At 36.1% G+C, this 14528-nt stretch overlaps 4 protein-coding genes across 4 annotated transcripts; all 4 read right to left on the reverse strand.

Moving 5' to 3' along the window:
• Window positions 1–3299: 3299 nt before the first annotated feature.
• LOC137709379 (uncharacterized) lies at window positions 3300–3925 on the reverse strand. The gene has a single exon (XM_068448473.2). It carries the CDS (start codon window positions 3889–3891, stop codon window positions 3535–3537), a length of 357 nt encoding a protein of 118 aa, XP_068304574.2. The 5' UTR covers window positions 3892–3925; the 3' UTR covers window positions 3300–3534.
• A 2068-nt stretch (window positions 3926–5993) lies between these two features.
• Window positions 5994–6492, reverse strand: LOC137709465 (uncharacterized). The gene has a single exon (XM_068448553.2). The coding sequence runs from the start codon at window positions 6402–6404 to the stop codon at window positions 6135–6137; it is 270 nt and encodes an 89-aa protein (XP_068304654.2). The 5' UTR covers window positions 6405–6492; the 3' UTR covers window positions 5994–6134.
• A 1451-nt stretch (window positions 6493–7943) lies between these two features.
• Window positions 7944–8437, reverse strand: LOC137708845 (uncharacterized). The gene has a single exon (XM_068448001.2). It carries the CDS (start codon window positions 8355–8357, stop codon window positions 8085–8087), a length of 273 nt encoding a protein of 90 aa, XP_068304102.1. The 5' UTR covers window positions 8358–8437; the 3' UTR covers window positions 7944–8084.
• Window positions 8438–11842: 3405 nt separating this feature from the next.
• LOC137749375 (uncharacterized) lies at window positions 11843–12903 on the reverse strand. Its single transcript, XM_068489470.2, has one exon. The coding sequence runs from the start codon at window positions 12326–12328 to the stop codon at window positions 12062–12064; it is 267 nt and encodes an 88-aa protein (XP_068345571.2). The 5' UTR covers window positions 12329–12903; the 3' UTR covers window positions 11843–12061.
• Between the last annotated feature and the right edge of the window lie 1625 nt (window positions 12904–14528).

Below are 14528 nucleotides of genomic sequence, written 5' to 3' on the forward strand. Positions count from 1 at the left end.
ATCATCACACATTAAACATAATTATACGTATACCTACTATTGATTCCACATATCAACCAACATCCAACTATATGAAGCACAACACAAGGAATTCCCTTAATTACTAATTCTACTAAAAATCTAATAGAGTACCCAACTCATCTCCTGACTTCCATCTTCATCTCATGCTAGGTAGTAATGCCAAGTTCACATAGGTATTCAGTTGGCAAGCATATCCAAATGATTATCAAACAATATTTAGATCCCATAATTGTCATAACATTCATCATAATTATCATTCACATTATTAAAAATTTAATTAAACACACACACACACACACACACACACACACACACACACACACACACATATATATATATATATCACAGCATCAATACACAAGCCAAATCATAGTTAATTAGCATAGGTCTATGACTAAATATATAAAATTCACATTTCAATAGAAATCATAATTATAATACCAATTCATATTCGCAAATGATACTAATATAAGAAATTAAGATAATAACCATATCACATATGTTAAAGTTTGGTGACGTTCCAACGTTCGGATCGTCGATTCACACTTTTACCAATTAACGTATCGTAGATAATTTAGGTTCCAACCATCAACTTATGTCATACAATTACCAAAATTGAGGTCAAGGCATCTAATTTAGCCTAAGAATGACATTGACGGCCCCCGGGCCACGCGCCGCCATGGGTGGTGGTCGGCCGCTCTGACTCGTCGGAAAAATCTAATTATTTTCAAAAATTACCAAAATTTATAGGAATGAAGATCTCAATGAGTAGAGTAAACTTTATACCTGCGGCCAAGGCCAATTTGGCCGAAAAACACCCCAAACTGGCCACGAACCGCCGGAACCCTAAGGTGGGTGTGCTTCGAATTCGGCTTCCAATCGACTCCAACGCCTCCAAAACTGCTTGGCCTTTGTTCCTGGGGTTGAGAGGAGTCTTTTGGTGGTGGTCATGGATGGTGAAACTTGCCGGAGCCACCAGGAAAAGGGATAAAGCCGCCGGAACACCCGTGGGTTTGTGGTTTCGAACTGGAAAAATGAGAAAGAAATTGGGAAATATAACACTACAAAGATGTAAGGCTTATCAAGGGCCTTCCATAGACACCAAGATCACCCAAAACGGAGTTCGGATGAAGGAGATATGTCCGGGTCAAAATTGGAGTTTCGCAGGTAAAAAATGACCCAACTCGGGTCTCACTCCCTTCCCTCTCCTTGCCCTCCTATGATTGGGCTGTTTCCCCTTTCTTAAAAATCTGATTGGTTCCCTTTTTATTAAACTAACTTAACCTTTAACCCACACGCGGAAATTAAATAATTCCTACAATCTATAGTTCACAATTTCAAACGTCCGTAACTATACCGTTATAATTCAGACTTGCAAACGGCTTTCGCCTATGCGTTCGTGGGTTCGAGATCTATTCAAAAACGTTACTTGTTACTTCAAAAGGTCCACGAGTAAATAATAATTTTCCAAACTTCACTCTTCGTAACTAGTTTAATTGAAATCTAGTTTCAAATAAATTAGTATACTTTCTCGAAAAATAATATAAAATCTCAATAATACAAATACGTAGATTATAACAGTGTAATTCAGGAATGGGATTTCACAAATACAGATTTTGATTTTGGTGAAGAATGAAGCAAAGACTATGAATAATGATAAAGATCTTGAGAAAATTGGTATGAGATTTCTGAGGATGAATGGTGGATTATATGGAGGATTCATAAAGGATTATGTTGTAGATAATGCCACGTGGCATGCCGTCATTCATTAAAAATCTGACTGAAATCTATCCTCAAAGATTGTAAACAAATTGTGACACATTGCGTGACGTGATTGGTTAAAAATCTTATCAGAAATCTATCTTCAACGATTCTGAAAAGATAACGACACGTGGCACGATGACATTGGATAAAAATCTTATCGAAATCCATCACCAATAATTGTCTTTTCGGATAATGACACGTGGCGTAATGAAAACGATTAAAAATCTTATCCGAAATTACAAATTAAATTATTTTGTATTATTTTATAAATAAAAAAATATTATTATTTTATTGCCTATTGCCAGGGCTGTTCAAGTGTAGGGGTGGAGATGCGAAAGACAATTACTATTCATTAAGAGCAATTACTGTTCACTAGATGGATTAAATAGTGAATAGCCCTGGGGGCCCTTCCCACGGTGGAACTGCTCTTAGCTGGTCACACTCACACTCATAGACAGAGAAGACAAAGTTAGGTTGGGTAGGACCAAGCAAAAACACACGGTTTTCCTTTAAAAAAAATCCATTTAAGTCCCAAGTATGGGAGGAGATACGACTTGTTTTAGAGAGAGGATCCTTGCCGAATTCTCTTTGTGATGATTCCGGGGATCTTCCAATCACATTCATTCATCATATATCGTGCGGTTAGTTTTTGTAAGGTACTATTTATATTCAATTTTGAATAAAAATTTTACAATGATTTCTGACCGCACAATGTACGATAAACAGATTTGATTTAAGGATCCCTGGGATCCTCACAAAGAGGATCCAACAAGGATCCTCACTCCTTGTTTTAATTTATGGAGCTAAAACAGTGACTCGGTTTTTTGTTTTAAGAATTAGAGATGTCATTTTTAAAAGAAGCTAGGATTTTTATCATAAAATTAATTACTAATTTGGGAGTTAGCTCAATTTTTCATAAGCACATACAAGGTCTATTATTTTTCGATGTGAGATTCTTCCTCCCAACAATTTTCGTAAATTTAGAAGAATGATTCATAGAAAATATTTAGGTTTGAGAGTCATACTAAATGCCTACAAGGGATAAAACCATTAAACAAATAAGAGTAATGTGAGGGAGACCAAATTTCTAAACCAAAATCGGACTGAATCAGATTCGTTCAGTCGGTTTGGGCGGTTTGAAAGGGATCGTGAACAACCCTATAATCGCGGCTAATCTTCTGTCCTATTTCAGAATGTTTCTATTTCTGTTCTTTTGGTCTAATGGAATGTTTTTGCTCCTTTTTATTTTGGTATGGTTGGATTTGCTAAGTCTTTGAATCAATTAATCACTCTTTTGGAATGGTTGAACGTCTTGCAAGCGACCACGGAGGCAGCCACATTGGAGAAAACGAGATACAAACAATTTTGTCTCAAATTTGAAAATTTCAGCAACATGTCAATCCATCATAGCACCATTTTTTGTGGGGGCAATATTTAAACTTCAAATTCCATAAGAGCCCTTCTTCAAATGTACCGTTGTGAAAATAAAAAAATTCAACTCAATAGTGAATTAGTGATCAGCAATTCTCAGATTTATATGTTTAATTTACATGGCAATTGTCATAACATAACAAAATTTACATCAATTTGCCAGGACCTAGCAGACATCAATTGCCTGCCACTTACGATCCCAAACGATAGCCTTTGCTAATAACTCAAGGACCCCTTCATGGGGTGTTCCATCAGCAAGCGCTTACACAAAAACATGCAATCTTAATTTGCTCTTGTTTCTGTGAATGAATAATTGGGTTAGTTGTTGGGACCCCAGCAGCTGAGGTACATGACCGTCCTCAAAGACTCCTCTGATTTCTTCATCTTCTCATCTCTCACTTTACTCAGAACTGAAGCAGAACGAGAAGAGAGCTTGCTGTTGGCCTGAGAAAAGGACCTCAGTTGGCTCTTGGCTTGTTGGCCTGCATATCTCAAAGCAGAGTTCCATCTGCAAATCCCTTGGTCCTTGAGTGCCTCCACAACTCCAACACTTGCTGCCACTATAGCCCTGCTTGCACTTGATGAACTCATGATTTCTTTTCGCTCCTTTGGGTATTCTGAATTCTTTTGGTAGTGATTGTGAATGTTTAAGTGTTTGATGAAGGAGATGAGCATGAAGTGCTTTTTATATAGGTATTAGAAAGGGTGGGCCTTTCCACCAATAACTAGAGGCGGTTTAGAGAGCGTAAAGCCAAAGGTATATATTTCTTTTCTTCTCTTTCTCTCACAGTCATGGCCACTAACTATACAAATGAGCACACGGTTTTCCTTATAAAATCCACCTTAGCCTCAGGTATGGGAGGAAACACCACTTGCTTTTGTTTGTTTTAGTGGGAAATTGTCAAACTGTTTCCAAGACAAGATAATATATTCAGCTAAACAACTAAATCCCTTTTTTTTTTGGGATAAAGATTAATTGACGCAGATTTCAAAGATTTTAGATTTCATTTTTCTAAATAGTGCTATCTATACATTCATTTTTACCTCCTACCCATTCTTATTTGTTTTTGTTCATTGATCTTCTTCATTCATTCAATCCAACGGTCAGAAATTAAGAGGGTGAATGAGAGATAAAATTTGGTGTATGGATAGCATCACCCTTCCTATAAATAAATATCTAAGAAAATTGCTACTAAAAAATTACTACGAAAACAAACTTATTGAGAGTATAAATCTTACATCAAGTAAAATAAGTCTTATCTGATAGTTTAAATGGTTTTGGAATCTCTCACTCATTGTGAGTTGTGTTCGGATGGATAGTCACATTCTAATATGAAATCAAAGCAGGCTATCCACTTGTTGAGCCAAGGGTCTACGTGCCCACACGTTAGCTAATTAATGTGGCCCACGTGTTAGATTTAAAATGACCTCACACTTCTTTGTCAATGATTGCGAGATCATCAAAGAGTGGTGTAGTCTTTTCCTCGTGATGCCTTTATAGTATTTCTCCGGCTGGATTTGGACTCTCCGGGTGGTAGTCTTTTTTATGAGTTTGCAATTGCAGTATTTCTTATAGCATGAGTGGCCTCTCATTCCTGATCGAGAAAATTCTCATGTGGTTTTTCTTACGCAAGGCTTCTTGTTGAGGAATAAATGTTATTATTCACTTTCTGATGATACCTGCTTTCACTTCTTGATTTTCAAGTGATTCACCTTTTGATTTTCAAGTGATTTTACCCTGAAATAATTCTAGCCTTTCTTAAATTACTCTCAAGCATGTCCAGTCAGTCCAGTCACTTAGCTACAAGCTTCATACTTTAATACTCTTGACTGCTCAATTAGTCTTAAACAATTTTAACTTTCTGAGTAGGCTTAAATATTCTTAACTACCTAAACAGGCTCCAAATTACGTGTCCAAAAAGAAATTACCTAACTATGTTCATAAATTTCAATGGAAAAGAGAGTATACTGTATGCATTTCTGTCGCTCCATGTCGATGGTACCAACTTTGGTGGGAAATTTTACACAATGTCAATGATTTCCAGAGTTCTTGCATTCTCTCCTCATCGCCCGTATATAGCGTATATGCTTGCACAGGCCTATAAATTTTAATAATTTTTTTTAATTACTGGCAAATTTTATCCAGGGTGAGTCTACAATTCACCCTATGCGCGATTGTGCCTTTGCTAAGTGTGTCTGGCTTGCTACTCCGATTGGTGTCCCTCCTTCTCCGCCTTATGTCCTCTCGATGTTGGATTGGATTCAGAGTTGGACTTCTCACCTTAATCCATCGAACTTTGCTCTTGGTTTAATGGTGCTTTGGGCGATCTGGGGTGCACGAAATAACCGTCTCTGGAATGACTGTACGGACTCTCCTTACATAATCGCTGCTCAGGGTCTCTCTTGGTGGCAGGAGTTCCAGAGAGTTGCTCCTGCCCATTTCTGGGGGGTTTCAAAACATTTTTCTCGAGAGTGATTCACCCCAGATTGTGACGCTTCTACATAATTCTTCCAATTATTTGTCCGACATTGGACTCTTAATTGAAGACTCGCGTGTGATCCTGTCTTCAACCACTGGAGCTTATGCTACCATGGTATTGCTCATCACTTTGTATGGTTTGCCTTTACTTCAAGTTCGTCATGTAACTGGTTTCAAAAACCTCCGGACCTCATCTCAAATTTACTGTTTGACGAAGCTGTTTTGTAATTGATGTAAAAAAAAAAAAAAAAAAAAATACTGGCTAAAGATGAAAAAAGAAAAGAGATCAAGGGCGAAATTCTCAGCAACAATTTCTGTTCTATATGGTAATTGTTACAACGAAACAAAACTTACATCAATTAGCCCCAAGCAATCATCATAATTAGCCGTAATTTACAACCCTAATCTTTGCTCTTGTTTTTGTGAATGAATCATTCAATTAGTTGTTGGGACCCCAGCAGCTCAAAAACATGACTGTCCTCAAAGACTCCTCTGATTTCTTGAGCTTCTCATCTCTCACTTTTCTCAGAGCTGAAGAAGAAGGAGAAGAGAGCTTGCTGTTGGCCTGAGAAAAGGACCTCACTTGGCTCTTGGCTTGTTGGCCTGCATATCTCAAAGCAGAGTTCCATCTGCAAATCCCTTGGTCCTTGAGTGCCTCCACAACTCCAACACTTGCTGCCACTATAGCCTTGCTTGCACTTGAACTCATGATTTCTTCTCTTTCCTTTGGATATTCTCAATTCTTTTGGCAGTGATTGTGAATGTTTTAGTGTTTGATGAAGGATATGAGCGTGAAGTGCTCTTTATATAGGAATTAGAAAGGGTGGGCCCTTCCACCAATAACTAGAGGCGGTTTAGAGAGTGTAAAGCCAATGGTATATATTTCTTTTCTTCTCTTTCTGTCACACTCATTGGCCATTGCCACTAACTATACAAATGAGCACACGGTTTTCCTTATAAAACCCACCTTAGCCTCAGGTATGGGAGGAAACACCACTTGCTTTTGTTTGTTCTAGTGGGAAATTGTCAAATTGTTTCCAAGACAATATAATCTATTCAGCTAAACAACTTTATCCAATATTTTTTTGGGATAAAAATTAATTAACTCAGATTTCAAAGATTTTAGATTTTATTTTTCTGAATAGTGTTATACATACATCCATTTTTAACTTCTACCCACTCTTATTAGTTTTTGTTCATTGATTTTTTTTATTCATTCGATCCAACGGCCGAAAATTAAAAGAATATATAAGAGATAAAATTTGATGTATGAATAGCATCACCCTTCCTATAAATAAATATCTAAGAAAATTGCTACTAAAAAATTATTACGAAAACAAACTTATTCCAAATAACAACACCTAATTTCAAATTTAAAGAACTTGACCTATATAAAGGCCTTTGACAAATTGTTGTTCCCGATGTGGGACAATAGGAGCTCAAAACTCCATCACTAAGTGTGTCCTCTGCGGAATCCTGGGTGAGTCTACAATTCAGCTTATCCGCGATTGTGCCCTTGCTAAGTGTGTCTGGCTTGCTACTCCGATTGGTATCCCTCCTTCTCCGCCTTATGTCCTCTGGATGTTGGATTGGATTCTGAATTGGACTTCTTACCTTAATCCATCGAACTTTGCTCTTGGTTTAATGGTGCTTTGGGCAATCTGGGGTGCACGAAATAACCGTCTCTGGAATGACTGTATGGACTCTCCTGACATCATCGCTGCTCGGGGTCTCTCTTGGTGGCAAGAGTTCCAGAGAGTTGCTTTCCCCGCTTCCCCCTGAGAATCGCTACTCGTCCCCAAGTCCCTCATAGGTGGTCCCGCCCTCCTGCCCATTTCCTTAAAGCTAGGGGGTTTTCAAAACAATATCCTCGAGAGTGATTCATTCCAGATTGTGACGCTTCCACATAATTCTTCCAATTATTTGTCCGACATTGGACTCTTAATTGAAGACTCGCGTGTGATCCTGTCTTCAACCACTAGAGCTTATGCTACCATGTTCGTCGCCAAGCCAATGGTATTGCTCATCGCCTTTCACAGTTTGCCTTTACATCAAGTTCGTCATGTAACGGGTTTGAGAAACCTCCGGACCTCATCTCAATTTTACTGTTTGACGAAGCTGTTTTGTAATTGATGTAGGGGCTTGTAACTCTGTTTTTGAAATGAAATGAATCTATCGAGAACTTCTTCAAAAAAAAAAAAAAACTACTGGCTAAGGATGAAAAAAATAAAAGAGATCAAGGTAGAAATTCTCAGCAACAATTTCTGTTCTATATGGTAATTGTTACAACGAAACAAAATTTACATCAATTAGCCCCAAGCAAACATCATTAGTTGCCGTAATTTACAACCCTAATCTTTGCTCTTGTTTTTGTGAATGAATCATTCAATTAGTTGTTGGGACCCCAGCAGCTCAAAAACATGACCGTCCTCAAAGACTCCTCTGATTTCTTGAGCTTCTCATCTCTCACTTTACTCAGAGCTGAAGCAGAAGGAGAAGAGAGTTTGTTGTTGGCCTGAGAAAATGATCTCACTTGGCTCTTGGCTTGCTGGCCTGCGTATCTCAAAGCAGAGTTCCATCTGCAAATCCCTTGGTCCTTGAGTGCCTCTACAACTCCAACACTTGCTGCCACTATAGCCTTGCTCGCACTTGATGAACTCATGATTTCTTTTCTCTTTGATCTTCTGAACTCCTGTAGTAGTGATTGTGAATGTTTTAAGCGTTTGATGAAGAAGATAAGCACCAAGTGCTCTTTATATAGGGGGATTACAAACGGTGGGCCTTGTCACCAAAACTAGGGGCGTTTAGAGAGTGTAGAGCCGATGGTATTTGTTTTCCTTTGTCACAATCATTGATGGAGACAAAATTCGGCTGGGTGGAAGAAATGACACACACTGCCCACTGGATTACAAATGAGCATACGGTTTGCTTATAAAAACCATTTAAGCCTCAAGTATGGGAGGGATTGTATGAGTGGAAATTGTCCAATTGTTTGACACGCTAATCTTCTTTTTTTAAAGATGATACAAATCTTAAAGAAATCCTCCACCGATTATTAAATCATACGTGTCTAACTTATCCTATGTATGATTTTTGGGGGAAAAATTACATACGTATGTCGTAGATCAAGACAAGCTATTCTACTGATTACCACGTAACTCAAATTTTTGTTTTTTATTACTGAGAAAAAATAAAATTACAAAACAAACTCATACAGAATAAAATATAGAGAAGCTAGGGAGAGAAAATAGACCAGATAAATATATGATATGAGTAATGCTGTATATTAATATTCTAATACGAACCATGTGATGTGTTAACAATATAAAACATGCACGTTAATCAACATTTAAGTAATAATTCGATCATAGATAACCACGTCATAAATAATTTATAAAACTTGATTAAAATAATTGATCTCTGTAATATTACTCGATATGATATACGATATATATATATATATATATATATATATATATATTATACACACGCACATATGATTAAAATAATTGGTCTATGTAGTATTACTAGATATGATATATATATATATATATATATATATATATATATTATGGATTTTGAGATGCCTTATATATATTCTATTATTTTCAGATCATTACTTCCAAATTTCTTTTGAAAAAAACTTGCAAGCATATGGCGCCTTAATTTTATTTTATTTTTTTATTTTTTGATTTTTATTTTTTTTGCTACCTGAATTTTTTTCACTTTTGTGCCTCTACCACTAGATTACGTTTGACGATCTAGGCTAAAATAACTTTTGACAATGTTGTTACCTGAATCCAATTTTCACTCAAAATTCCATTTAGGTTAACAAACGTGACTTGCACAAGACAACATTTTAAGGACAATTTCTTCAAGTCAAGCTTCAAAGAATAGCAGACGCATTTCTTACACACACAAAAAAACCAAAATTTTCACTCATGTAATGCCAATTGTAGATGTTTTGAGGTCATTTCCTCCAAAACAATTTGGATATCTTTTAATTTCTCGTATCCGTTTACGTAACCGTAATGAAAATAGGAGGAATTGGAATGAGGAGGAGTCAGAATCGTATTCCTGTTGAAGTTGTTTACTTAAATGTTCTAGAATCGGAATAGAAATGACACTAATTCCATAAAACTGTTTACTAATTCAGTAGAATCGGAATATAAACCAGTATGATTACTAAAATACGCTTATCCCGAATCAAATATTTTATATACTTTTTCTAATAAAATTTGATATAATATATAATAGTAAGAAAAAAATTTAAATTGCTTTTTTATTTCATAAACACATTAAAATGTTTTTGTTTATTTTTTTAATAAATTTAAGTGTGTACTTTATGTCACATCCCGCCCCGGGGCGGATCATTTCCCGGGCCCGCTCCACCACCGTAGCACGATATTGTCCGCTTTGAGCTTACCATTCCCTCACGGTTTTGTTTTTTGAGAACTCACGAGCAACTTCCCAGTGGGTCACCCATCCTGGGAGTGCTCTAGCCCCCTTCTCGCTTAACTTCGGAGTTCCTACGGAACCCGAAGCCAGTGAGCTCCCAAAAGGCCTCGTGCTAAGTAGGGATGGGAATATACATATAAGTCCCCTAGGCGATGTGGGATGTCACACTTTAATATTTAAATTTTCTCGCTCAAAATTGTAGTTTCTTTTCTTCGGCATATGCATGGAGTTGTGCATAATGTGAATGAGGGCATAATAGGAAGAAAAAAATGCATTCCTGATTCCTTCACCATCTAGAAATCCAAATACCTCACCCATGGAGGGAGTCCAATACCTCCAATTTCAGGAATTGAATTCCATTTTTCATGTGGGTCCCATACGCTATTGATTCCTCCAAATCGTAGTGAACACAAGAATTATCTGTAATCGGAATCGGATTCCGTATTTTCATTCCGATTACGTGTGCATAAACACGACCTTAATCTAACCATAACCTAACTCGTATTTTGTAACTCTGCTCAAGATTGATGATGAACTAACCGCATTTTATCTTCTTGATGATGAACTAACCGCATTTTATCTTCTTCTCATTATCAAACTCCAATTAATTTTTAATTATGTAATTATTAGTTAAAAAACTTCTTTAGTATCACAAAATAAGTTGCATTTTTATCTATTTTTTAAAGTGGAAATTACGTGGAGGGTCCTTACAAGAGCTTGCAAGTAAATTGGCCAACTCTCTATGTTACTAATTAAATTTATGATGGAAACTCAATTTTGGGCGAAGTCCACCGGTCACACGCGCTCCACGTCATCATAATTGTTTTGTCCATATGTTTTTTTTAATGATATACCTAAACCACACAATGAGCTAGCCTAATTTAGTATTAATGTCGTAATTCACAAGCGTCAAACTTAAGACCTCTTGCTTACAAGTGAAGAGAAATATCACTACACTGTTATAGTAAGTGAATTATTGTTCATGTGACAATTCACCAATATTAAAAATAAGAGTAATGCTAGGGAGACTAAATGTATAGATTAAATTTTATAAACTAAATGATATGGAAGTTGATAATTGGAAAATTACTTAAGTGTTGATTAACGTGCTGATTTCTTATTGTTGACACATCATTTAGTTTATAAATTTGGTTTACCTAGCATTACTTAAGTGTTGATTAACATGCTTATTTCTTATTGGTGACACATCATTTAGTCCATCATCTCTGAGACTTTGTCATTCATATTTTTACACATACCTTGTATGTGTTGAATTTTTAGATTAAATATACAAACAATACTAATTCAGTGACATGGATATGTGGCAATTTTCAATGTGATTGTCACATGTACCAACTTCAATTCTATTTCTAATGAATCTAAGTGGGTACATCCTCAAATTTAAGACTTGATGAATTCACCATGAGCTCCAATTTATGTCAACCAGCCTTCATGCACGTGCGTCATGGCATGCTACGCGCGACTTACACGTTTTAAATGAATTTATATGCATTAATTGACAAAAGAAAGTCAAATATTGGAAGCAACCCCTTAAGTGTAGATAATATCGTTTGTTCAAAAAAAAAAAAAAACAATAATTTGACAACTAATTTAATCACATTATTATACGTGTGCGAAAGACCTTTTTTATAACCGACATTACACGTCTATCAAGATATTTTGAACGTATTTAAAAATAGAGAAAATAATATTTAATGAACAACTGATAGAATCACATTATTACTAGCCTACAGTGAGGTACTAATAAAAAAAATAAAAATAAAAACTATACAAAAAATATTGTCAAAATAACGAAAATACCCTTACCACAATTCGTTATTTTTTATGAAGCTATTGACACCAAAAAATACTATTCATTGGGCTTGTTGGCTTTATAAAAGAAGATAATTAAGGTCCCCAGCAGCTCAGGTACATGACTTTTCTTAGAGAATCCTCAGCTGCTTGGTTCTTCTTTTCGGATTTCAGTTTGTTCAAAACCATAGCAGAAGACGAAGGCGATAGTTCCTTTGCTTGCAAGAAAGATCTCACATTGCTCTTGGCATGCTGGTGAATAGATCTCATGGTGTAACTCCATCTGCCGAAACCTTGATCTTTCAAAGCCTCAACAGCTCCAACGCTAGCCGCTACTATCCACGCTCCTCTTGTTCCACACATCTTGAAATATAATCAACAGAACAAACAGCTTAGTTCTAGTTTAGTTTCTTCGGTGTGAATATATATAGGAGAAAGATGAGGCTAAAACCAGATGGATTCAGAAAGGTAAAAATACAAAGTTGCAGTGGATTTGTATATTTCAGGAAGCTGGCTTTGTCCTTTTGAGTTTTTTACATATGAAGTGACAAATTATGCAGTGGTTTTCAGTGAAGAATCCAGGGGTCTTGCACCTTGTTTTTGCAAAATTTGATCAAAATAGTAACCGAAGGAGGACCCCAATATTGTGATCTCAGCTTATTTGTCTCAGTTGCGTGCTATCATGCCATCAAGCACCCATTCATCCCTGCTGTATATTCTAGTGGTTATGGTCTTATCTCCATCGTTCAGTATGGCGTGCCTGATGAGTACGAATACAATCCATTTCGTGCTACTGTACGTTGTGTACCGGATCCGTTTTCATCTTATCGAAAAGAAGGAAACAAAATAATCTTATCGTTATGCTTCGTACCAACTTGATCCGTTTTGCCCTTTTCAAATTACGGTTTCAATAATCCTATACTTGCCTCTGCTCGATCAAGTTGCGGCCATAACTTCACTTATTTGTTGTTAGAATCAATCAACATCATCCCCACATAATTTAAGATGAAAATGAAATGTCACTTGGTGATCACATTATTTACAAATTTAAACTCATCTATATATCATCAGTACTTTTTGAACTCTAAAAGCTAGTAGCCATTACTTCAATCAAGAAACCCAAAATTTAACCAAAACCCGTTTAACATGATCCGAAAAGCCACATGCTTGGAATAAATTAACAAATTTTGTAAAAATTAGAAGAAGCTAGGCAACATCAATCATGCCTAATCATCATCACAAGTCTTCTGAAATAAGGTTTCCTACCATCTATGATGCCGTGACGAAGAAGATTGAAGTAGAAGAGAGACTGATCGCGTTACAGTACTAAAATAACTATATGTATACTGTGCATGTAATGTACTATCTCCTTATTATGCTACAACTATGCAGTTGAGCTTTCTTCCTTGGAAAGAGAGAGTTTTGGATTCAAGCCCTCGTATGGGATGTAATTTTTGTTAAGGCAAAATAACTAATTATATAAACACTTGCCTTGTCATACTCTGCAATTTTGTTCTTGACAAATACAAACTTGTGCATGGGAGGGTAATGAAATAAAGGAAATAAATTAAAAACCGTCATTTGTTTCATCCTATTTCATCATCTTTCAAAATTTTCACTCTTTCTTCATGATATAAAAGAAATGTTTTGAGACGCCAAAGAGGTCATTCTGTACTTCACTTTTATAAAAGTACAAAGGAAAATTTATACGTAGAGATGCAGGATGACATTTTTAGAGTACCAATAGCAACTCGTATAAAAAACACATAATATTTAACATTGCACGGGGAAAGAGGGAAGATCAAGATCTTGATGCATACAATTAATCCAACAAAATTAGCTATACATATTATTAACACTAGAAAACAAAAGGACTAGTAATACAGATCGATGACCATATCACCGCATCTGCATGGACCGTCTAATTAAACGCTAATTAACAAAGGATAATTGGGAGTTGAATTTCCAGATATATATTAGTAGGTAATTAGGAATAGTAATTAAGACTCATGGTCTCTCATGTATTAGGACCCCAACAACTCAAGTACATAACAGTCCGAAGAGATTCCTCAGCCTTCTGTTTAAGCCTGCACCGATGATCACAGCTGCTGGTACTATTCTGGTTTACAGCACCAGAAAAATCTGTGGCCAATTCCTTGCGACATGCCTTGCCTTTAGATGCTTGATCAGTGCTTCCTCTTCCTTGCATTGCTTCTGATATTTGAATCATTTCAAATGAAAGTAGTGTTGGGTGTGGCTTAGAACTTGAGAAACCAAGTTTCATATATAGGCAGAGAAAAGGTCATTAGCATATAATAGCTGCAAAATTTTACTGGAGTAATTTAGTTTAACTGTAATTCTAATTAATAATTAGATATGACTCTGTAAGTTTTTCCAACTCTCAGAAATGTGGATTGCAGTAGCAAAAGCACCAGCTGGAGAAATTTTTCATTACTAGAACATGGGTAGTACACCACGTGATTTTATATAAGTGGTTGGAAATTTTATTTTTTAAGTTATTAACTTTTTAGAATACATATCTCATAATTTATACAGTAACACG

The sequence above is a fragment of the Pyrus communis genome, chromosome 17 (genome assembly GCF_041283825.1).
Source record: "Pyrus communis isolate YQ-2024b chromosome 17, ASM4128382v1, whole genome shotgun sequence".
NCBI lineage: Eukaryota > Viridiplantae > Streptophyta > Magnoliopsida > Rosales > Rosaceae > Pyrus > Pyrus communis.